Source organism: Phyllobates terribilis, unplaced genomic scaffold (genome assembly GCF_046119375.1).
Source record: "Phyllobates terribilis strain yellow unplaced genomic scaffold, ASM4611937v1 Scaffold_4__5_contigs__length_816908805, whole genome shotgun sequence".
In the NCBI taxonomy this organism is placed as follows: Eukaryota; Metazoa; Chordata; class Amphibia; order Anura; family Dendrobatidae; genus Phyllobates; species Phyllobates terribilis.
Window position 1 is genome coordinate 209,098,100 of NW_027362764.1, and position 26,312 is coordinate 209,124,411.

At 47.0% G+C, this 26,312-nt stretch overlaps 1 protein-coding gene across 2 annotated transcripts in view; it reads right to left on the reverse strand.

Moving 5' to 3' along the window:
- Nucleotides 1–16,524, reverse strand: part of DYNC1LI1 (dynein cytoplasmic 1 light intermediate chain 1) — a 38,828-nt gene extending 22,304 nt beyond the window's left edge. For both annotated transcript variants that reach the window (XM_073678038.1, XM_073678037.1), the window contains exons 1-3: nucleotides 16,188–16,524; nucleotides 1,493–1,566; nucleotides 1,285–1,401 (exon numbers count right to left, since the gene is read on the reverse strand). In XM_073678038.1, the coding sequence (XP_073534139.1) occupies nucleotides 1,285–1,401; nucleotides 1,493–1,566; nucleotides 16,188–16,303 (307 nt within the window). In that variant the 5' untranslated portion in view covers nucleotides 16,304–16,524. The remainder of the gene's footprint in view (nucleotides 1–1,284; nucleotides 1,402–1,492; nucleotides 1,567–16,187) is intronic.
- Nucleotides 16,525–26,312: the final 9,788 nt, after the last annotated feature.

The window sequence follows — 26,312 nt, forward strand, 5'->3', positions numbered from 1 at the left end:
AGGAGAACTATACTACATTTATAATTGAAGGTATTTGCTATAACTCCACTCTGCTACATATTAAGATAGGAATACTAATTTAACTTCCTGTTTCACGAAACATTACATATACATTAGCAGCAATTCACAAACTGACACCATCTTTTGTATTAAACCATTAAATAAACCTGTGCAAAGGTCATTGTGAAGGGAGGGGGTGCAGGTCAGGTGTGACATCACCTATTGTGATTGGCAGATCCTGTGCTCTCAGCTGTATATAGAGGTGTTATCTGTCATTGTGATCCTGCCTCTGACAAGGAACCTTACTGAAAAACTCTCTAAAAGGACAGCAAGGAGTTAAAAAAAAAATTCCAGTAGCCAGTGTGAAAATTACAAGATTACTTTTTTTTTTCAATAAAGATTGTGATATGAAAAAAGAAGAACCATTGCCAAAATAAAAAAACAAACAAACACAGTTTCCCTTTAAAGCAAACTGTTGAGAGCTAGGGCTGTGAAGTTGGAGTCTGTGTCCATTTTGGTGGAGTCGGCTTTGGAGTTGCTATAAAATGGAACGACTCCTAAAATATATAATTAATTGGGTACAATATTACAATGCAGTATGTGCTGTAAATGTTTTCATAAGAATTTGGGAAAGTTATGAAATGTCCCATAAATGTCTGTTCTATTCCTGATCTAAGGGTTTAGGCTTTTAGTTGAGATGAATCTGAGCTGCACTTTATGTACACGCTCAGTAGTGAGGCAGTGAGATGAATCTGTGCTGCACTTTATGTACACGCTCAGTAGTGAGGCAGTGAGATGAATCTGTGCTGCACTTTATGTACACGCTCAGTAGTGAGGCAGTGAGATGAATCTGTGCTGCACTTTATGTACACGCTCAGTAGTGAGGCCGTGAGATGAATCTGTGCTGCACTTTATGTACACGCTCAGTAGTGAGGCAGTGAGATGAATCTGTAGTGAGGCCGGGCTGTGGAGTCAGTCGGGAGTCAGGGAAATTGATGAGTCGGAGTTAGTGGTTTGGCTTATCGACTCCATAGCCCTAGCTATAAATCAAAGTGCTATACCTAAACATATAAATTCTATAAAAAAAAAAAAACTCCTTGTAGAAATCATAGAATCATAGAATGGTAGAGTTGTAAGGGACCTCCTGGGTCATCTGGTCCAACCCCCTGCTCAAAGCAGGATTCATAATATTGCTGTTCGTAAAAATGATGACATGGCTAAAAAACAACGAGAAGCCACTTATTTTTGTATATTCCGGCCTACTTTTACATCACGTCTACTTGCCATCTCTGTCTTCATCATGAACATTAATGTACAGGTACTCCATTCCTCTTCCTTTCTTGTATTCCTCAATTCCCTGAAGTTTTCCTATCAAGCTTGTCTTTCCTGCTCCATCTTCACCTATTTAAAAAAAAAAAAAACTTGATTAACTCTTTGGCTACTAAAAACAAAATAATGTCATCAGTTGAACACTGTATACACCTTTACTCACCAAGTAGCAGCACATTCTTCCCAGATGGCAACTTCGAGCGAGAGCGTGTGGAGACTTCACTTAGGATAGACGACCTGTAGAGATATGACATGTGATGACACCAACATAGGGTCTACATAAAACCACTGATCTAAGGATCAGGAGTTCTACGGAGTTGGATCAAGCACAAAATCAGATCAGAACAGCTGTAATGCTCAGCCCTTTGACATATAACGAAAAGGCTGAGCAACAGTATGGTCCACGAGCATTTCAGGCCACTAGAACATTTACAGTATGTTTCCATGAATAAAACGAAGAAACCCACCACCTGACAACCCCTTTCTACACATGTAGAAAACTAACCTGTGAACAATAGTTGGCTTTCTAAGTCTAGGTTTACACTTGAATCCGAGTCTCCCTTAGGTCTCATTCAGATACTCTTTTTTCATGTACGTGTTTTTTCCGCAAAAAAAAAGAAGTAATTAAATTATATTATAATAATATATATCCCATTCAAATTAATGGGTCTGTGAGGAAAAAATAAAAAAGACAGCACTCCGATGCGATCCAGATGTCACCTGGCTGTTAAACGGTTTTTATTGTTTATTAAGTAGTAGTTTGTAACCCCCCCATCTGAATAAAACAGATGCCACACTGATGTTGAAAATGGACATAAGAACCAAAAAAGAATGAAAATCACATAGGTCAATTTTTTTCTTATACACAACTGACATCTTAATGAGACCTTTGGGAGCTCCATGGCATGTTCTGTCATTTACGGAAGAGAAAGCACAGCATGCTGACTGACAACCCGATTACAGGAAAAGGGGGAGATTTATGAAGCTAAATGTGCCAGAATTATGGTGTAATTAGAGTAAAAGAAAAACCAAAAACCCTGCCTTTCATTACCCATAGTTATGGTGCGTCTTAGATACTTTCTGTGCCTTTGCGGAGAAGGGGTCTGGCCTCAGTGAGCAGGCTGATCAGGAAAGGGGTGTGGTGCATCACAAAAACGCCCGAATTGTGGGGCACATTTGTAGCACAAAGTAAGCCAACTAAAAAGAGACGTCAACTTAGGCCCAAATTCATCAAGATCGGCGATTTGCTCAACAGTTTTAAAAAAATTTACTTATTAGTGTAAAAATTAAGACAGCATTAAAAGGGGTTGTCCCCACGAGAGTGGGCCAAAAACTGTGCAACACTCCTAAAATCACAAACTCAGCAGGTGAAAACATCTATTACTCTTGAAAATAATGGGAGCTGGTTTATGGACAGTTTTCATGTGGATTTAGGTGAGGAAGAAGCACAAAAATCCATGTAAAAAACATGCCCTAATGTTTCTGAAAGCTGACTGCCATGGAGTCATCCAGACTATGTAATACTGTGAGCCTTGCAGCCGATACTCATTTTATTTGCCTACATTTAACCTCTACTGATAAAATGTAATAAACCCTCAGGACAGGAAGAAGGGTTACCTTGTCTTATACAGTGGCATGTGAAAGTTTGGGCACCCCTGGTCAAAATTACTGTTATCGTGAACAGTTAACCAAGTTGAAGATGAAATGATCTTAAAAGGAGTTGTCCAGTACTTTTTTCAATTGCCCCAATGTATTTAGCATGTGCCCATAAGTGTTTTTGTAATGGCCACTCACAGGTATCACGTGACCACCGACGGCAACCGACTTTTTCTTCAGCTGATGTCACGTCAAGTGAGGTGTCCCTCAGTGACGCACTCCCCGCGGTGGCTGCTGGGTTTTTTCATCTTTTACATTTTAAAAACTACAAAAAGAAAAATGGACCAATGCAGAAGTTTGGGCACCCCTAATAGAACCCCCATTTGCAAGTATCACAGCTTGCAAACGCTTTTTGTAGTCAGCCAAGAGTCTTTCAATTCTTGTTTGAGGCTTTTCATCCATTCTTCCTTGGAAAATTCTTCCAGTTCTGTGAGATTCCTGGTAGTCTTGCATACACTGCTATTTTGAGGTCTAGCCACAGATTTTCCATGATGATCACATCAGGGGACTGTGAGGGCCATTGTAAAACCTTCAACTTGTACCTTTTGGAGGTAGTCTATTGTGGATTTTGATGTGTGTTTAGGATCATTATCCATTTGTAGAGGCCATCCTCTTTTCAATTTCAGCTTTTTACAGATGGTGTTATGTTTGCATCAAGAATTTGTTGAAATTTCATTGAATCCATTCTTCCCTCTACCCGTGAAATGTTCCCCGTGCCATTGGCTTCAAAACAACCCCAAAGCATGATTGATCCACCTCCATGCTTAATGGTTGGCGAGATGATCTTTTCCTGAAATTCTGTGCCCTTTTCTCTCCACACATACCTCTATCATTGGGGCCTAAGAGTTCTATTTTAATAGGCTGTCCACTTCAATAAATAATGCCCCCATTGATTTAAACAGTGGAAAGAAGTGTTTTTGTAAATACCTGGGTTAGACCTCTGGGTTCCTGGAACTTGATGCCCAGTGAGTGATCAGTGATAGCGCCGCTCACAGGCAAGAATGACAATGGAGGTATTTACAAAAACACTTCTTTCCACTGTTTAAATCGATGGGGCATTATTTATTGTAGTGGATAACCTCTTTAACCTCATCGGTCCACAGGACTTATTTCCAAAATGCATCAGGCTTGTTTAGATGTTCTTTTGCATACTTCCATCACTGAGTTTTATGGTGAGGACACAGGAAAGATTTTCTTCCATGAAAACAGTAGAACAATGTACCACAACTCCAGAGTCTGCTAACTCTTTCTGAAGGTCTTTTGAAGTCAAGTGGGGATTCTGATTTGTCTCTCTAGCAATCCTACGAGAAGCTTATTGTAATTTAGCTTGGTCTTCTATACCTTATATTGACCTCCACTGTTCCTGTTAACTGCCATTTCTTAATTACATTTCAAACCGAGGAAAGGGCAACTTGAAAACGTCTTGCTATCTTCTTATAGCTTTCTCCGGCTTTGTGGATCTCCACCATTTTCATTTTCAGAGTGCTAGGCAGCTGCTAAGAACCTATGGCTGCTGTTTTTTTAGCACAAGGTTAGAGGAGGCTGGGTTTTCATAAAGCTGGGAAATTTGCATCACCTTGGCTTTCCTAACAATGATAGTGAACAAGCCATAACCCTAACAAGCTAATTAAGGTTTGAAACCTTGGTCAAAGTTATCTGAGCACACAAATCTCCAAGGGTGCCCAAACTTTTGCATCGGCCCATTTTCCTTTTTGTAATTTTTAAAGTGTAAAAAATGAAAATATATATTTTTTGCCTAAAATACAAAAGGAAGTGTGTCATCTTTAACCTTAGGCCTTTTAGAGATCATTTCATCTTTAACTTGTTTAATTGTTCACAATAACAGTAATTTTGACCAGGGGTGCCCAAATTTTTACATGCCACTGTATAAAGGTAGGGTGACATTATAATTTACTTTGATTCAGTTTCTCACCATTTCTAAATGCCCCTATGCATATTAAGGCCGGTTTCACACGTCCGGATACTTACGGTACTGGAAAAAACGGTACCGAAGATATCAGTGTCCCGAGTGCGTCAACCATGTGCAGCTTCAGGAGCACACGGACCAGAGCCTGGGAATCAGCGATACAGTTAGCACTGTTCCCAAGCGCTGATGCTGAACGCTGCCCTCATTGTGGTTCCCTGCCGGCGCTTCGATCAGCACCAGCAGGGACAATGATGAGGGTAGTGGTAGTGTCTGCTCCCACAGTGTCCCCACCTGTAAAAATAAGAATAAAATAATAAAATCCAAATACTCACCTCTCCTAGGTGTCCCCCGCTCTAATCCTCTGACTGCTGAAGCAGAGGAGCCGGGGAGAATGAGCGGCTCCGGAGCGGCTCCGGAGCGGTGTCTGTCACTCACTGAGCGCAGCCCCGGAGCGGCTCATTCTCCCCGGCTATAGCGGTCAGAGGATTAAAGCGGGGGCATCTCCGGACAGGGGAGTATATGGATTTTATTATTTTATTCTTATTTTTACAAGTGGGGACACTGCGGGAGCAAAGACTACCCTCATCATTGTCCCTGCTGGTGCTGATCGCAGCGCCGGCAGGGAACCATGACAAGGGCAGTGTTTAACACCCGGCACTTGGGAACAGCGCTACCTGTAGTGCCGATTCCCAGGCGCCGGTCCGTGTCACACTGATGGCACACGACATGTCAGCGTGTGGAGCACATGGACACATGGTCCATGGAAACACACTGACCTGTGCACAGAATCATAGATTTGAATGGGTCCGCGTGTGTCGGTGTCTCCAGAACGTGTGGAAACTGTCACCACTCATACTGACACGTGAAAGAGCCCTAAATCAGAAATGGGCAAAAAGTGGCCCATGGACAGAGACACCGAAGGGCTTAAACAGTGGCCCACGGGCCGCACCGTGTCCTCCCCCACTTGCCATCCATCCACCGCCACCACTCTCTGGATGCAGACTGCAGTGAATACATTGGTGGGGATCAGCGCCGCTAGCTCCATCTTCTACCAATTATTGTGTGAGCCAGCAGTCATGATGACGTCATTTCATCACATCAGCTGTGCACTGCGGAGAGTCAGTGTATCGGAGAGAGGAGGCAGAACGCTGCAGGATCAAGGCGAGTAGGGTTTTTTTTTTCCCCCCCTCATGTGTATATGGGATATCTGTATGTACAGTACAGACCAAAAGTTTGGACACACCTTCTCATTTAAAGATTTTTCAGTATTTTCATGACTATGAAAATGGTACATTCACACTGAAGGCATCAAAACTATGAATTAACACATGTGGAATTATATAAGTAACAAAAAAGTGTGAAACAACTGAAAATATGTCTTATATTCTAGGTTCTTCAAAGTAGCCACCTTTTGCTTTGATGACTGCTTTGCACACTCTTGCCATTCTCTTGATGAGCTTCAAGAGGTAGTCACCGGAAATGGTTTTCACTTCACAGGTGTGCCCTGTCAGGTTTAATAAGTGGGATATCTTATAAATGGGGTTGGGACCATCAGTTGTGTTGTGCAGAAGTCTGGTGGATACACAGCTGATAGTCCTACTGAATAGACTGTTAGAATTTGCATTATGGCAAGAAAAAAGCAGCTAAGTAAAGAAAAACGAGTGGCCATCATTACTTTAAGAAATGAAGGTCAGTCAGTGTGAAAAATTGGGAAAACTTTGAAAGTGTCCCCAAGTGCAGTTGCAAAAACCATCAAGCGCTACAAAGAAACTGGCTCACATGAGGACCGCCCCAGGAAAGGAAGACCAAGAGTCACCTCTGCTTCTGAGGATAAGTTTATCCGAGCCACCAGCCTCTCAAATTGCAGGTTAACAGCAGCTAAGATTAGAGACCAGCTCAATGCCACACAGAGTTCTAGCAGCAGACACATCTCTACAACAACTGTTAAGAGGAGACTTTGTGCAGCAGGCCTTCATGGTAAAATAGCTGCTAGGAAACCACTGCTAAGGACAGGCAACAAGCAGAAGAGACTTGTTTGGGCTAAAGAACACAAGGAATGGACATTAGACCAGTGGAAATCTGTGCTTTGGTCTGATGAGTCCAAATTTGAGATCTTTGGTTCCAACCACCGTGTCTTTGTGCGACGCAGAAAAGGTGAACGGATGGACTCTACATGCCTGGTTCCCACTGTGAAGCATGGAGGAGGAGGTGCGATAGTGTGGGGGTGCTTTGCTGGTGACACTGTTGGGGATTTATTCAAAATTGAAGGCATACTGAACCAGCATGGCTACCACAGCATCTTGCAGCGGCATGCTATTCCATCTGGTTTGCGTTTAGTTGGACCACATTTATTTTTTAAACAGGACAATGACCCCAAACACACCTCCAGGCTGTGTAAGGGCTATTTGACCAGAGAGTGATGGGGTGCTATGCCAGATGACCTGGCCTCCACAGTCACCAGACCTGAACCCAATCGAGATGGTTTTGGGTGAGCTGGACCACAGAGTGAAGGCCAAAGGGCCAACAAGTGCTAAGCATCTCTGGGAACACCTTCAAGATTGTTGGAAGACCATTTCTGGTGACTACCTCTTGAAGCTCATCAAGAGAATGCCAAGAGTGCGCAAAGCAGTCATCAAAGCAAAAGGTGGCTACTTTGAAGAACCTAGAATATAAGACATATTTTCAGTTGTTTCACACTTTTTTGTTAAGTATATAATTCCACATGTGTTAATTCATAGTTTTGATGCCTTCAGTGTGAATGTACAGTTTTCATAGTCCGGAAAATACAGAAAAATCTTTAAATGAGAAGGTGTGTCCAAACTTTTGGTCTGTACTGTATATAGGGGGCTGTGTGATGCCCACTGTATATAGGGGGCTCATGCTGTATATAGGACGCTAAGTGAGGAACATGCTGTATACAAGAGGCTATGTGGGGCTCTTACGGTATATAGGGGGGCTGTGTGCAGGCTCATACGGAATATATGGGGGATGAGCCTGCACAATATTAATTTATAAAAGTAATAATATAAAATAATGTTATTATTGAGCAGAATTAATTTTAGCCTATTGTTTTGGCTCTCTCTTCAACAGTCACGGTCTCATGTGGCCCCTCGGGAAAATTAATTGCCCACCCTTGGATTAGATCAATGGTGGCCAAACTCACAGACTGTCTAATATGTATGTGGGCCTTTCGACTCTCACCTTACAGATGATGCTGCGGGAGGGGAAGAAGGGCAGAGGCTCTCTCGGAACACAGGGAGTGAGCACACCTGTGCATGGAGGCGTCGGAGAGATAGCTGCAGACTAAACTATAGCTGAAACATCATTCAGTCGACCGCTATTTATTGTCTAAATTCAGAGATACACAGGCAGCAAAACAAATCTGATCGCAAGCAGGGATTGTAGAAATAGTGAGACATTGAAGCAAGGTAATGTTACATATCTACACAAGAAAAGGCAGCCCCTCTAAAGGTTGGCATTATGCAATATTGCGCCAATTATTTTGTTACCCCTGCACTTAATCTCTGCCCAGCATTACTGAAACATACAGTATATATAATATTGTGTTTGTTTACACACTGCAGCCTAGGTTCTTGATCAGTGACCTTGTATTTTGCAGCTCTCGCTGAGCTTTCTGCTGTGTCAGTGTAACCAGTATAAGGGTTGGGTTGCAGAAATACGTCCCCCCTGAGGCCAGGTCCACACACAGCATATTTTACCTCATTAAAATACAGATGTGTAACATCTGATCTCACTGCGGATTTTGCCGCTTCTCTAAATGGGGCTGAATATGGGAAAATCCACAGCAGAACTTGCCAAAGCTCATCCACAGATGGACAATGAATGTCCTGTGTGGACATACTCCTACACAGGGTACACACTGGTGTTTGGATCTTTCCCATGATGGCTGCAAAAGGGGTTAGACAAACCACATTGTGGCAGATATAAAAATTCTAACAATTATATAGTGCAAATTTAGACAAGACTATCCAAAAATGTGCCGATTTATCGTTGCTTTACAGGGGTTGTCCACAGCTCCTGTCCTACTGCTTTTGCCTACAGAGGGGATGTCACATCAGCAGTGCGCAGTGTTGAGTGCAGTCATCCTTGGAGCACAAGCGCTGAGGTCAGTGACTGCCTAGAGCGGTGACTTATGCAGTTGACGTGACCTCGCAACTGTAGTCAAAACACTGAGACCGGAGCACGGCGGGTCCCACGGAGGCAGAGTACCTGCTGAGTCGCCGGGTCAACCTGCGCTAGGCGAGATCTGGCGACTGAAGAGAGGTGATGTCAGTACCGTTACTGCTGTTCACCGTTGCAGCATCTCGCTGACAGCCGCATGAGCCGGATTCGGGGAATGTCGCCGGAAACGCTGGACCTGCGTGGGAACTTTTTTTTTTTTTTCTTTTTGCAAATAGATTGGTGAACGCGAGACAGTGTCTAGTTTTTGTTTCTCTCTTTTTATGTTTTTCAGGTTTCCATTTGTCGACTACGTCGGACCTGCGTGGGATTTTTTTTATTTTTAATAAATTGGTGAACCAGAGAAAGTATTTTTGTGTTGTTGTTTTTTTTATTACTGGGTTAGTACCGTCGGTGTCTGATATTACTAACACCAGGACTTGATGTCAGCTGTGTTTTTGGACAAATCACAACTGACATCAACCCCGAGCCCCATTACGCCAATTGTCAACACACCAGGGCAATCGGTGAAGAGCGAAGCACCAGAATTGCCACAACTAACGTGATGCACCACTTCTGGGGCGACTACAGGCTGGTATTTTTATGCTGGGAAGAGCCAAATAACCACGGACCTTCCCAGCAAGATAATATCAGCTCATAGCTGTCTGCTTTATCTTTGCTGAATACCAAAACGTCATTTTTTTCATTTGGTATACATGTACAGTATAGACTAAGCTTGCGAGCAGGGCCCGCACTCCTTTTTATATCTGAGTTATGCTTATTCTGTAACATCTGTATAAGTCCCTGCTAAAATTGTAAAGTGCTGCGGAATATGTTGGTGTTATATAATAGCTTACTATAATAATAATTTTTATATCTCATTGATATCTATTTACCCTATATCTCTCTCTCTCTCTCATCTTTAACACCTAAAAATCTGTCATTTCTATTCTGCATTCTATTCCAATACTTCACATGGATGGTACACACGTACAGCCAAAATAAAACCACACAGAGTAAAAACAGACTGTCTTTTCTTTTAAGCAGACGAGTGAAGGGGGCCTTAGGCGATGTACAGGACTAATCAATTACCAGAAACGTTAAATGCTGTACAAGGGCATCAAACCAGATGCTCAGAGGAAAGGTTCACACACACACCTGATTTTTGGATAATTTTCCTCATTTAAAAGTCTATATTTCTGACTCATTTGTTTGATTTCTCTTTTTCTACTTTCAGGACATATGTAAAAATCTGATGTAGTTTTAGGTCAAGTTTAGGCAACAATATGGAAAATTCTGGTGTTTGAAGCTCCACTGTACATTAGAAAGCTAGCTGATCCCAATAAAGTCATAAGTTGGAACCACATTTCACTTAAACTGATTGTCCAGTGGTGCTCCCTTCCTCCATCGGGAGGGTAAGCGGTGCTGATGTCGTCTGCAAAGATGAGGGCACAACTGTGAGTTGGGATATGTGCCCACGATACAGAAATGCTCCGGATTTTTCCTGAGCGTTTCTGCATCTCCCTGTCAGAAAAACGCATGCGGATTTTACATGCGTTTTTCCTGCCAGGGACAAGCGGATGTGAAGCGTTCTTCACTTGCATTTCCGCATGCGGGTTGACAAGCGCTTTCCAAGTGATTTTAGCATCACTTGGAAAGTGCTTGTCAACTTGGTCACACTATATAAATCCATGCAAATGGCATGGATTTATATAGTGTGACCGTAAAAGAATGGTAAAAAATAAATATTATACTTACCTTCCGATGGCTCCCGGTGTCCATAGCGATCCATCCTGGCTAGCCGGCAGCTCGCGATGGTCTAAAAGGACCTGCCATGACGTCATTTAGTCATGTGACGGGTCACGAGACCGCCAACGTCAGCAGACGCGTGACCCGTCACATGACTAAATGACGTCACCGCAGGTCCTTTTAGACCATCGCGAGCTGCCGGGGAGCCTGGACAGATCGCTATGGAGACCGGGGGCCATCGGAAGGTAAGTATAATAAATATACATTTTATTCTTTTTTTTACAGGTACTATGGTACCCGGGTAAGGGAAGAGTCTCCTCTTCTCCAAACCCGGGTACCATCTGCACATTGAACTGCATGATATCCGCATGTGCGGAAGCAGTGATGTGGCTGTCATGCGGTCCAATGCAAGTCAATGGTGGCGAAAACGCCGCGATTCCGCAAAATAATTGGTAGTGCTGCGGATTTTTCTGCAATGATAATGCACAGCGGAAATTTCCGCAGCATGTGCACAGCACATGAGGATTATCATTGGGGAACACTGCAGACCTTCTAAAAAACGGAATTGCTGCTGCGGAAACGCTTAAAAAAAAAACGCATAGTGGGCACAAACACATGCTGACGTCTGGATGCGTGTGCAGACACAATCGCACCGATTGATCTAGACCGGAGTTGTTCACGCCGCTCCTAATGAGGGGCTGTGCTGGAGTGAGACGCTCCTGATTCATTAAGAGATACCCAATGTCATCAGCGCCACTTACCTCCAGATGCAGAAGTGAGCGCCGCTGGACAACCCATGTACACATCATCTGCTTTACACATCATCATTCTACCAACCATCCCATGTGTGTGGGCAGACAAGACTGAATGACCTTATTGGACAGATCTGCTTAAATCTGAACTTAGCATATTGGATACAATGGCAAGTCTACCATAAAATACATTTCAGATGTCAATATGCCAGAATATTTACCCAGTGTAGAATAACATACCCAGGCATCTGTTGGGGCATAGTAACAAGAGAGCTCTGATGGTCTTACTTAGGCAATCTCAATATTCACAATCCAACCCCTCCCCACCAAACTAAATGAACATGTTCCTCTGTGAAGGAGAGCCAACCATGACTACACAACCAGTGAGTGGTCAGTCAAGCAGAGAGGGTGGGATTGGGCAGGAAAAAGAGACAGGAGCTTTGGAAGTGGTCAGACATGCCCAAAGCACTTCAGCCTCATTTGCATGTTGATTAAAAAGAGCTATTTGTCAGTCAGGGGCCAAAAGATTGCATAAATAAAGCCATGGATGACATAGTCTTTCACAGAGCAACATGGCTACATAGATAATTGGAGGAGGTGGCAGTGGATTGTTCTGACTAAACATGAGCAGATAGCTTCACGCCAGCCTGGTCCGTGGTCCAGGTCAGTAGTCTCCGGTTGTGAACAGGAGCTGCATGAATTTCCTTACCACCCCTGGATGGGCTGGGCAGACGTCACCTGTGTTCTGCACACCGCACATATGACATCACAGCAGGGAACACAGACGCTCAGGTAAGTCACACAGCTCCTGTCCACAGCCGGAGAGAACGGACCTGCACCGAGGATGTGTAAAGTGTTGTGCTCATCTCTGGTTCTGACAGATTCCATTTAAGGGACAGTGGGCCTTGGACCTGCGATCATATATACTGTAATGCCACATTATTGTGTTAGAGCATGAAATTAACTATTTTTTATGACGTATAGAAGTACAAATATGGTGGTGATGGGGACCTTCAGTAGTAGCCGGTTGCCACGGCAACCTCGATGCGCTCCGTCATACTAATAGCCTTTATGATCACGTGATCGCTTTACATGTGGGCTGCAGTACCTGAGTTGTGTGCGCATGTGCGGCTAGGTGGGCACGGCCTGTGGGTATTGGAGGAGGTGGATGAGATGTGACACTCATTATCTGTGGTGGCAGAGTCAAGAGCACACACTGGTGCAATGGCTGCAGCTCCCCAGATCAATGGTGGCTCCAGCAGGCAATTATTAATAATGACTGACTGCGGATGATGTTACCAGGGCTGTGGAGTCGGTAAGCCAAACCTCCGACTCCTCAATTTCCATGACACAGACTCCACGACTCCGACTCCCTCATACATGGCTCATGTTTGAGTGATAAATTTACTGTAGCACAGATTCATCTCAGCTAAAAGTCTAGACCCTTAGATCAGGAATAGGACATTTCATAACTTTCCCAAATTATTATGAAAAAATATTCCCCACAAACTGCATTGAACTACTGTACCCAATTTATTATACACTGCTCAAAAAAATAAAGGGAACACTTAAACAACAGAATATAACTCCAAGTAAATCAAACTTCTGTGAAATCAAACTGTCCACTTAGGAAGCAACACTGATTGACAATCAATTTCACATGCTGTTGTGCAAATGGAATAGACAATAGATGGAAATTATTGGCAATTAGCAAGACACTCTCAATAACGGAGTGGTTCTGCAGGTGGGGACCACAGACCACATCTCAGTACCAATGATTTCTGGCTGATGTTTTGGTCACTTTTGAATGTTGGTTGTGCTTTCACACTCGTGGTAGCATGAGACGGACTCTACAACCCACAGAAGTTGCTCAGGTAGTGCAGCTCATCCAGGATGGCACATCAATGCGAGCTGTGGCAAGAAGGTTTGCTGTGCCTGTCAGCGTTGTGTCCAGAGGCTGGAGGCGCTACCAGGAGACAGGCCAGTACACCAGGAGACGTGGAGGGGGCCATAGGAGGGCAACAACCCAGCAGCAGGACCGTTACCTCAGCCTTTCTGCAAGGAGGAACAGGAGGAACACTGCCAGAGCCCTGCAAAATGACCTCCAGCAGGCCACAAATGTGCATGTGTCTGCACAAACGGTTAGAAACTGACTCCATGAGGGTGGTATGAGGGCCTGACGTCCACAGATGGGGGTTGTGCTCACAGTCCAACACCATGCAGGACTCTTGGCATTTGCCACAGAACACCAGGATTGGCAAAGTCGCCACTGGCGCCCTGTGCTCTTCACCGATGAAAGCAGGTTCACACTGAGCACATGTGACAGACGTGACAGAGTCTGGAGACACCGTGGAGAGCGATCTGCTGCCTGCAACATCCTTCAGCATGACCGGTTTGGCAGTGGGTCAGCAATGGTGTAGGGTGGCATTTCTTTGGAGGGCCGCACAGCCCTCCATGTGCTTGCCAGAGGTAGCCTGACTGCCATTAGGTACCGAGATGAGATCCTCAGACCCCTTGTGAGACCATATGCTGGTGCAATTGGCCCTGGGTTCCTTCTAATGCAGGACCATGCCAGACCTCATGTGGCTGGAGTGTGTCAGCAGTTCCTGCAAGATGAAGGCATTGAAGCTATGGACTGGCCCGCCCATTCCCCAGACCGGAATCCGATCGAGCACATCTGGGACATAATGTCTTGCTCCTTCCACCAACGTCACGTTGCACCACAGACTGTCCAGGAGTTGGAGGATGCTTTAGTCCAGGTCTGGGAGGAGATCCCACAGGAGACCATCCGCAACCTCATCAGGAGCATGCCCAGGCGATGTAAGGAAGTCATACAGGCACGTGGAGGCCACACACAATACTGAGCCTCATTTTGACTTGTTTTAAGGACATTACATCAAAGTTGGATCAGCCTGTAGTGTGTTTTTCCACTTTAATTTTGGGGGTGACTCCAAATCCAGGCCTCCATTGGTTAATAAATTTGATTTCCATTGATGATTTTTGTGTGATTTTGTTGTCAGCACATTCAACTTTGTACAGAAAAAAGTATTCAATGAGAATATTTAATTAATTCAGATCTAGGATGTGTTATTTGAGTGTTCCCTTCATTTTTTTGAGCAGTGTATATTTTAGGAGTCAGAGTTGGTCCATTTTATACCGACTCCACAGCCCTGAACGTTACATAAAAATATTATGGAATGTCATGGACCTTGCCCCATAGTAAACTCATTTCGGGAGAGTGCCGTGCTCTTGTACTGTACGGCTGTTGCAAGTCCTGTTCACATTGTGGTTCTTGTGCTGGGAAAGTTCCTGACGTACAGACTTAGAGGGGTTTTCTCCTGTCAGAAAATGTCCCGATAAGTATAGTTAGCACAACAACAACAAAAACACACAACACGTCTCCCGGGATTCAGAGTCTCTGCCCCTGGCTGTTATTTGGCTGCAGCAGTGATGATACATAAATCACAGTGCAGCCAATCAGTAAGCTCAGCATCTGGCCTTCACAGCAGCACCTGGGCTCACTGAATGGCTGCAGCACTGGTGTCCTGTGTCAACCAGTACTGTGGAGTCGGTATAAAATGGACCGACTCCGAAAATATATAATAAATTGGGTACAGTAGTTGAATGCAGTTTGTGGGGAATATTTTTTCATAAGAATTTGGGAAAGTTATGAAATCTCCTATAAATGTCTGTCCTATTACTGATCTAAGGGTCTAGACTTTTAGCTGAGATGAATCTGTGCTACAGTAAATTTATCACTTAAACATGAGCCAAGTATGAGGGAGTCGGAGTCGTGGAGTCGATGTAATGGAAATTGAGGAGTCGGAGGTTTGGCTTACCGACTCCACAGCCCTGGTGTCAACAGCACTGCAGCCAATCAGTGAGCTCAGTAGCTCTGCCATGTAGGCAGAATACGCTGCTCAAATCACTGAGTGGCTGCAGCGGTATAGACTTGACCAACCCCTTTGTCTGTACATCAGGCACATTCCCACCACTGTGCAGTCACCAGTACCTATCTCAATATGGCCGTACACTATAGAATACAGCACCACAGAAGTCAGTTTACTATGAAGCAAGGTCCATGGGTTTCCATAATAATCCTGTGTAACATCCTCCACTGTCAGTCAGTCATTAGCAATAATGCAGGAGCCGCCATTGTTCTGGGAGCTGCAGCCCCTGCAGCAGTGTGGGCTCAGGACTCTGCCACCACAGATACTGCTCCTCTCACCCACAGCCTCCAACACCCAAACAGCACAGGCCGCGCCCACCCAGCCGCGCATGCGCACACAGCTCAGACACAGGTACCCCGCGCCTCGCCCACTCCCACACAGGTAATGCGCGGCCTCGCGTCACCCGTGTATTCACGCCCGTGCAGTCATCTGTCACCTACCACGTCGGGCCCCGCCCGCACAGGGTTAATACTGGGTATCGTTACTCCACCCCGATGGTGAAATTGGACGCAAACCTGGAAAGGGTTAATGAGCCGCGAGCCCTCCCCGCAGTGTCACGGCGCCTGATAACGGTCCTGGCCTCAGCTAGACTGAGCGGCGCGGCTGTGCACCAGACCCCCAGCCCCCACCTCACACAACACTGACCAGAGGTTCTGTCCATCCTCGTCCTCACTGGCCGCCGCCCCGCTGTGGCTGCTCCCATAGCCAGCATTGAAGCTGGAGGATGGAGACGAGTAAGAGGCGGCTCTCCCCGCTGCCATCCTAGGACTCCTTCACTACTGACAGCTCTCAGTATGCTTATACGGACAGCTTGTCCCCCCTCTCGTGATTTTGGTCCCGGCCACCCTTCCGCCTGACAGACAAGGCGCGGTCCCTGGGAAGAAGAAACAGGAGCCGAGGAGAGGGGGGAAGCGAGAGGACGGCGGGAGACAGGAGCAGGGGCGGAGCCAGGGCGCAAGGCATGGCGGAGGTGACGTTGTGGCGGGGGATTGGCTCCGCCCCCTGGATGTGTCAGATACACTACACAGTACCTGCTGAATCACTCACCACACTACCACAGCGAGCGCCGGCTGCGAGGAGCGGGCGGGCTGCGGACGGCACCAATGCAGAAGTAGCTATCAATAATAAGTGAATGAATAAACAAGAGCTAAATAAATAAAAGTAATTAAAAGCTAAAAACTAAATAAATGAAAGTACAAAGTGTGAAGGGCCTTTAAGGCCGTTGTGCCACATATCATGCTGTATCATTAAAGGAAACCTGTCAGCAAGAATGTCCATGTTAACTAAAGGTATGGGCAGTGTGGCACTGTCATACTGATTAACATACCTTTAGGCTATGTGCGCACGTTCAGGATTTGAAGCGGATACTTCCGCAGCGTTTCTGTATCTCCTTGGCAGGAAAAACACTGGAAAAAATGTGTGATTTTGACGCGGTTTTTGATGCATTTTTGTACATCAGTGAATGCTTTTTGGAGCTAAATAAAGTTATTTGGTGGGACATTGCTTAAACCCTTGGATTACCGTCAGAACTGGGGTGAGTATATTGGTTAATTTAAATGATTAAAGAATGTGTCCAGCGTCAGCACCCGAGCAAGTTCCGGGGCCCTGAGCAGGCGGGGGGGCCCACTCGCCCTCAGGCACCCCGGCGCTATGGGACCCGTGAGCAGAGGAGAGCGGTGCCAGCGCCTGCCACCCCCACAACTACCCCCGCTTGCTCAGGGCCCCGGCACAATACTTACCTCTCCCTGTGTCTCCGCAGCAGCTCGTGTCTCTTCCGCGTCCCCTGACTGTGACATCTCAGGTCAGAGGGCGCGATGATGTCTTTCCGCCGTTCTCTCTGTGAGCCATCACAGTGCAGAGTGGGAAGACGCCGGCGATGCTGAGGAGGCCGGAGCAGCGGCAGCAGGTGAGAAGTGAGGTGAGTATTTGATTTTTTTTTTAATGTATGGAGGCATGGGGCATTATGAAGGGGGGAGGGGAACAGCCTGCAATGGGGCATTATAGTGGGGGGGGACAGCCTGCATGGGGCTTTATAGGAGGGGAGAACAGCCTCCAATGGGGCATTATAGAGGGGGGAGAACAGACTGCAATGGGGCATTATAGGGGGGGAGAACAGCCTGCATGGGGCTTTATAGGGGGGGAGAACAGCCTTCAATGGGGCATTATAGAGGGGGGAGAACAGACTGCAATGGGGCATTATAGAGGGGGGAGAACAGACTGCAATGGGGCATTATAGGGGGGAGAACAGCCTGCATGAGGCTTTATAGGGGGGGGGAGAACAGCCTTCAATGGGGCATTATAGAGGGGGGAGAACAGACTGCAATGGGGCATTATATGGGGGGGGGGAGAACAGACTGCATGGGGCATTATATGGGGGGAACAGCCTGCAATGGGGCATTATAGGGGGGAGGAGAGAACAGACTGCATCAGGCATTATGTGGGGGGGCAGCGTGCAATGGGGCTTTATAGGGGGGGGGGGGCAGCCTGCAATGGGGCATTATAGGGGGGAGAACAGCCTGCATGGGGCATTATAGGGGGGGAGAACAGATTATATGGGGGGAACAGTCTGCAATGGGGCATTATAGGAGCGGGGGAGAGCAGCCTGCAATGGGGCATTATATGGGGGGATGACAGACTGCAATAGGGCATTATATGGGGGGAACAGCCTGCAATGGGGCATTATAGGGGGGAGGGGAGAACAGACTGCATCAGGCATTATGGGGGGGCAGCGTGCAATGGGGCATTATAGGGGGGGGAGAACAGCCTTCAATGGGGCATTATAGGGGGGGAGAACAGCCTGCATGGGGCATTATATGGGGGGAGAACAGCCTGCAATAGGGCATTATATGGGGGGGAGAACAGACTGCATGAGGCATTATATGGGGGTGACAGCCTGCAATGGGGCATTATAGGGGGGAGGGGAGAACAGCCTGCATGAGGCATTATGGGGGGGCAGCGTGCAATGGGGCATTATAGGGGGGAGGAACAGCCTGAATGAGGCATTATGGGGGGGGACAGCCAGCAATGGGGCATTATAGGGGGGAAACAGCTTGCAATGGGGCATTATGGGGGAGAGAACAGCCTGCAATGGGGCATTATAGGGGGGGAGAACAGCCTGCATGGGGCATTATAGGGGGGGGAGAACAGCCTGCATGGGACATTATATGGGGGGGGGAGAACAGACTGCATGGGGCATTATATGGGGGGGGCAGCCTGCAATGGGGCATTATAGGGGGGAGAACAGCCTGCAATGGGGCATTATGGGGGGGGGGACAGCCTGCAATAGGCCATTAGAGGGGGGGGGGCAGCCTGCATGAGGCATTATAGGGGGGAGAACAGACTGCAATAGGGCATTATATGGGGGGGAGAACAAACTGCATGGGGCATTATATGGAGGGGGGAACAGCCTGCAATGGGGCATTATGGGGGGGGGAGAACAGCCTGCAATGGGGCATTATAGGAGGGGGAGAACAGCCTGCATGGGGAATTATAGGGGGGGAGAACAGCCTGCAATGGGGCATTATAGGGGGGGGAACAGCCTGCGTGGGGCATTATGTGGGGGGACGGGACAGCCTGCATGGGGCATTATGGGGGGAGGCACAGCCTGCATGGGGCATTATGTGGGGGCATAGCCTGCATGGAGCATTATATAGGGGCCAGTATTCTGTATGGAGCGTTATATGGGGCCAGTATTCTGTATGGAGCGTTATATGGGGGCCAGTATTCTTTATGGAGCATTATTTGGGGGCCAGTATTCTGTATGGAGCGTTATATGGGGCCAGTATTCTGTATGGAGCGTTATATGGGGGCCAGTGTTCTGTATGGAGCCTTATATGGGGGCCAGTATCCTGTATGGAGCGTTATATGGGGACCAGTATCCTGTGTGGAGTGTTTTATGGGGTCCAGTATCCTGTATGGAGCGTTTTATGGGGGCCAGCATTCTGTATGGAGCGTTTTATGGGGGCCAGTATTCTGTATGGAGTGTTTTATGGGGGCCAGTATTCTGTATGGAGCGTTATATGGGGGCCAGTATTTTGTATGGAGCATTATATAGGGCCCATAATACTGTATAGAGGACAATGTGGTACTAATAATACTGTATGGAGGACTATACTATCCGGTCTGCACTGTGAGGATTCGCCGATTTCTGAGCTTTTGTAGAATTTACAATAGATATCACTCATGTAATGTAAGAAGTGAAATCTTTGGCCTTGTACTATATATATATTTCTCTGCGGTATTTGTGCTTCATGAATCGTGGTATGTATTAAAGGGGCCCACTGAGACTCTTTCGCCCAGGGCCCACAAAAACCTGGAGCCGGCCCTGAATGTGTCTGTTGTATTTCAAAGAAAGTGTTTACTCTGTGTCTGTGTGTTTATTTAATTCTTTACTTCACTTTAATTAGGTTTGGTGATGAAAGGGTCTGATTGACACCTTGTCATTACCAAACAAAAGAGCTGGGTCTCAGCTAATCCCATTCACCCAATCTCATTAGCATTCCCATTCATGTAATTTCAGTAGCTGTGAGCTGCTATTTTTAGCCTAGGAAGGTGCCATTTGCAAACACGGTCCCTGGCCATTATTAACAGCTCACAGCTTTTTCATTAGCCGCGACGTCCTCCCGTAGAATGCCACGTTTTGGACGCAGCAAAAATATGTGTCCAAAGTGCTGCTACATCCGGTTCGTGCGCACAGAGCCTAAAATTTAAAAAAAAAAATGGTGTGGGCTCTCGCTTCATTTTTATGACCAGCAGAGGGAAATCAGCTGTTTGCGTAGCCTTTACTGGCTAGATTACAGGGGGATCCCAGAAAAAAATTGACGTAGGGTCCCCCTATAAAATCTAACCAGAAATGGCTAAACAGACAGCTGCAGGCTGATATTAATAGCCAGGGAAGGGGCCATGGATACTAGCTCCCCCGCTGCTAATAATATCACCCCTCAGCAGTCCCAGAAATGGCGCATCGATAAGATGCACCAAATCTGGCGCTTAGCCTCTGCTCTTCCCACTGCCCTGTAGCAGTGGGGTTGGGGTTCACGTCAGCCTTGTATTGGCGGCTGACGTGAAGTAAAAGTTAGTAATGGAGGGCATCTATAAGATGCCCCCATTACTAAGTGCATAGTTAAGTGGTCGCCGCTTTTTCAATAAATACACAGCCAGAATAAAGTATTTTAATGAAATAAAACACGGTTTTAAAAAAAAATTAATTGTACGTCCAGTCCCCGAATCCCTTGTCTCCTGAAAAAACGTAAAATAAAAAAAAACATCCCTCACCTGTCCACCGTCACGACGTAGTCCACAATTAACGCTGTTACGATTGTCACTGCTGTAGAAGACAGCAATGTATACTGACAGAGAATGTTTTGTTAACCCTTTCGCCGAGTATACTCGGGCGAGCACCGAGTATTTATAGCATGCTCGGTGATATGTTTGAATCACTGCTGTGTGCATGATTTGCGACTTTTTGACAGCTTTGATACATGTGAGGAATGTCTGCTTCTTACACATTCCATGTATTAAAGCTGTCAAACCGTCACAAATCAAGCACACGGGAGTGATTCAAACATATCACCGAGCACGCTATAAATACTCGGTGCTCGGCCGAGCATACTCAGCGAAAGGGTTAGCAAAACATACTCGTTCATCACTACTGACAAGGCGTGTAAAATCACTCCTGTCAGTGTACATTGCTGCTGCAGGAGTGAGGTCACCGGGGTTCATCAGCTGAAGATCAGCTGATCAGCCCCGGTGACCTCAACACCAGTACTGGTGGGAACGTTTTTGAGAATGTTCCCACGCAGCATCGGTGCCATAAAGTGAGGTCACGTGAGCTTTCAGCTGAGAGCTTACGAGACCGTCACGTGACCGCAGGTCCTGGCAGCGCAGTACACTGCTGGGAGCGAGCGCGCTCCTGGCAGTGTACCGCCGACGTGATCAGATCGCCGAGGACCAGGAGGACACCAAGGGGCGCCGGACAGGTGTATTTTTTTTAAATTTTTACTTTTTTTTTCTTTTTTTTACTGCGAGTGGTTCCCGGCTGGGCTGAGGAGACTACCGCTCCCCTCAGCCACGCCGCTCTTGCTGTTATCAGCGGAAGCGGCGGTCATATGAGAGGAGTAGTACTCCTCTGCCGACCCGGGTACCACTTCTATGTGCATTTCCGCATTGTTTCACCGCCCATTGGCTTTAATTGAAACGCAGCAAATCCGCAGGTATAAATATTATACCTGCGGATTTCCTGAGGTTCAGTTAAGTCAATGGGCGGGAAAAGCTGCATAGAAATGACATGCTGTGTTTTTTTCCACAATTGCAATCCTGAGTGGAAATTTCCGCATCATGTGCACAGCACATCAGGATTGCCATTGCAATAGCTGGCAGACCGATTGCCAAGCATTTTTGCTGCGTTTCCGCGGCTAAAAACCGACGCGAAAATGCATAAAAAAACGCTACGTGTGCACTTAACCTAAGTGTAGAAATCTGGAGCCTGGTTTTCGGTAAATCTCAATGCTAAATTTCGGTTTCCTCGGTGCGGGACTGTGGGTAGGGTCTTCGAGCAATGTTGTTGCAAAGCCTTCACTCTGCTTCAGCCCTCAGGTCCCGTTTCCAGTTACCTGCCAGTCACCTGCCAGATTCCTGCTTGTTACCTGCCAGTCACCTGCCAGATTCCTGCCTTTTACCTGCCAGTCACCTGCCAGATTCCTGCTTGATACCTGCCAGATATCCATTTACCTGCTTGCAAGCCTGCGGTCCGACGGTCTGCCTTCCGACACTTGTCAGTCTGTCTATGGACCAGCCTGCCCGCTCACCTGGGAGCGCTCATCTGCTACCTGCCTGCTAGCCTACCTGGAGGCTCCGCCGTCACTTGCCGTGACCACCTGCCTGTCCAGAGACTCTTGTCTGCTCACCTGGGAGCGCTCATCTGCTACCTGCCTGCTAGCCTACCTGGAGGCTCCGCCGTCACTTGCCGTGACCACCTGCCTGTCCAGAGACTCTTGTCTGCTCACCTGGGAGCGCTCATCTGCTACCTGCCTGCTAGCCTACCTGGAGGCTCCGCCGTCACTTGCCGTGACCACCTGCCTGTCCAGAGACTCTTGTCTGCTCACCTGGGAGCGCTCATCTGCTACCTGCCTGATAGCCTACCTGGAGGCTCCGCCGTCACTTGCCGTGACCACCTGCCTGTCCAGAGACTCTCGCCCGCTCACCTGGGAGCGCTCACCAGTCACCTGCCTGCTGTCCTTCTACCCAGAGACTGTCCCTGTCACTTGCCGTGAGTACCTGTCCTTCTACCCAGAGACTGTCCCTGTCACTTGCCGTGACTACCTGCCCTTCTACCCAGAGACTGTCCCTGTCACTTGCCGTGACTACCTGCCCTTCTACCCAGAGACTGTCCCTGTCACTTGCCGTGACTACCTGCCCGTCTTCCCTGGGAGCCACCCGCTTCCTTACAAGGACCGCCCCCTTGTATAGTTGCTCAGAGGTTCCGCCTCCCAGACCCGTTACACTTGCTATCTGCTTTTGTTTTTTCACTCCATGGTCTTGTCATTTGGATGAGCAAATGCTTGGGCATCTGACTTAAACCTGCACCAATGTATGCTTATAGCACAAGTTTAAGGATCAGATAGGTAGTCCTTAATTGGATAAATTAGATAAAAAAAATATTAAAGGGGTTGTCATAAACTCATTTGAGCCCTGGGACCGCGAGTGCCGACACCACTGGCGACAAGGGAGGGGAGTATGAGCGTTTTTATTTTATCGGAGCCAAACATGGGGAATGAGAATGGGTTGTCCTAGTAGTAGACAACTTTTTTAATCATTATTATATATATCAACCCTACCATCGTTTTATTTACAGAGACATACATTATATGGACAAACGTATTGGGACACCTACACATCACACTGAGAGAAGCATTTATGACACTCCATTCTAAATCCATAGGCATTAAAGGTGTTTTCCCAAAAGGGTAAGTAATCCCCTATACATATTGTTAACTTGTTGATCACTGGGAGTTTTACTGCTGCAAAACCAAGAAACTTGAATGGATCAGAATTGCGCATGCTCAGCCTCCGCTCCATTCATTGTCAATGGGTCTGTAAGAAACATTGGAGAGCTGTACTCCTCTTTCTCTGGTAGTGCCATAGACAATAAATGGAGCTAAGGTCAAGCATTGAGTAGCTCCGGTCAATTCAATATGGAGACCTGTTCTCAGGATCGCTGGGGGGCCCCATTGAACAAAGACCCAGAAAGCACCATGTTATCCCCTATTTTGTGGTTAGTGGATCACATATGTTATATATAGGTTTGCCAATACTTTTATACGTATATCTGTATAGGGAATTGGCCTCTACAGCTTTCACACTTCTGGGAAGACTTTCTACAAAATTTCGGAAGTATCTGTGGGAATCCAAAAGAGCATTTGTGAGGTCAAACATTGATATTGAGCCAGAGGACTGGGCTCACAGTTTCCATTCTAGTTCATGATGGGGTTGAGGTCAGGACTTTATATGGGACAAGCAAACAAAACTTCCACACTAAACTCACCCAACCATGTCTTCATGATTCTTGCTATGCGCACTGGGGCACAGTCATGCTGGAAAAGAAAGGGGTCTTCCCCAAACTGTTCCCACAAAGTTGTAAGTATACAATTGTTCAACATGTCTTGGTATGCTGAAGCATAAGGATTTTCCCTTCACAAGAATCAAGGCACCTAGGCGGCCGACCCTTGCAAAACAATACCATAGCATTGTCCCTCCTCCACTAAACTTCACAGCTGGCACATTGTAGCTAAAATTGTATTTGCTAAACTCAGATTCTTCCATCAGAATACAAGATAGAAAAGTGTGATTCAGTGCTCAACAGAACATCCCACTGCTCGAAAGTCCAGTGGTAACAGCTTTACACCACTATATCAGATGCTTGGCATCTTTCTTGGTGATGTAAAGCTTGCATGCAGCTGATTGGCCACATAAACCTAGGCACAGTATGTGTGCCAATGTTAATGCCAGAGGAGGTTTGGAACTATGTAGTGTGGTAAAGCGGCTTGCTTGGCTGTACACGGAGGTAGACACGGAACAGTGTCTCTGTAACATACCTGGCGGCGTCCTTGCATGGTGGTCCATCTCCCACTGTGCAAGAGGGCGCACTTGATCTCCTGTCCAGAATGTCTCTCTGGCTTCCCTCCATGCTGTCTGTTTGTGTCTGTCTCTGCTGCTTAAGGGCGGCGCCCGATCACTTCCTGCTTTTTGTACCTGCTGTGGGTCACACCCCTTGTGCGTCCTCAGCCTATTGCTGTCTGACACTTGGTATATAGCTCAGCAGCTCCCTTCTATCCCTGCCTGAGCATAGTGTTTTCCTTCAGTGTGTGCTTGCACTCTGAAGGTGCCAGGTCCCGTCTTTGTTTCCTTGTCTGCCTTTCCTGGAGGCTGTATTTCCAGGCCTGTCTGAACTTAGTCCTGTATGTCTCCTGCTTTTTGTATCAGTTTCCGTGTCTGAACTGAGTCCTGTATGTCTCCTGCTTTTCGGTATCAGCTCCCGTGTCTGAACTGAGTCCTGTATGTCTCCTGCTTTTCGGTATTAGTTCCCGTGTCTGAACTGAGTCCTTTCTGTGTTCTCTTGTCTGTCCTGTCTGAACACGCTCCTAGCCTGTTCCTCCTGCCTTCTAGGGGCCGATTACCTAGACCCGTTCCTGTATCTTGTCTGACCTGTCTGAACACGCTCCTAGCCTGTTCCTCCTGCCTTCTAGGGGCCGATTACCTAGACCCATTCCTGTATCTTGTCTGACCTGTCTGAACACGCTCCTTGCCTGTTCGTTCCGCCTCTCTGGGGGCCGTATTCCCAGACCCGCTCCTGTATCCCTCTGCAGTGTCGGTCTCCTCCGTACACTCAGTTCCAGTCTGAACTCTCTCCTGTCCTTTACCTGTTTTGCCTCTATGTCCGTTCCCTTCCTTTTTCTGCAGAGTCTGAACTCGTACCTAACTCCTGCTTGTTGTCTCTGCAAGTACTGTGTGAGTATCTGGCTCTGTCTTTCCCTTCCTGTCTGTTCCGTGTGAACAGAGCCCTGTCCTCCCTGCTCAGCCTTGTCTGCACTCTAGCTGTGCTTGCCTGTAACCCTCTGCCTGTATTGTTCCTGAGTCCCGGTGTGTACTGGGTCCTATCCCGCCTGTGTTCCTACCTGCTAGTGCCTCCCTGTCTGCACTCTAGCTGTGCTTGTCTTTACCCCCCTGCCTGCGTACCCGCCTGCCTGCATACCAGTCGTGCCTGCCTATACCCACCAGTCTGTGTGCCAGCCTACCAGCCTGTTCCTGTATTCCCCTGTGTGGGTCAACAGCCGTGTCCGGGGTCTGTCCTGGAGTAGCACCTGGTCCCTCTGCTCGGTTCCTCCTTGGTGCACTGGCGTCGTATGCCGTCGTGCGACCCTGGTCGGATCGGGTGAATACTTAGTCACGCCCCTCCAGGCATTCACTCTCCGGCACGGTCCAGTGGAATCACTACCAATCACACGCACACGCCGCTTAGCCCGGGCGTGTGCATAACAGTCTCTAAATTTTTGCGTTAGCTTATTAAGCTTCATAAACTAACCTGGAATCCATAAAGTAAAACAGCCCATTCAGCATAAAGGCAAAACAAAAACACAAATATGCAGCACAGTCTGTATATCGGCCGGGGTCCGGCCACTCAGGGTAAATCACATGTGGTTCAGCACAACACCTGCAAGCTCCTCTATGGAGCAGGTTTTCTCTTTATAGCCCCAAACCACACCCTGGAGTGGA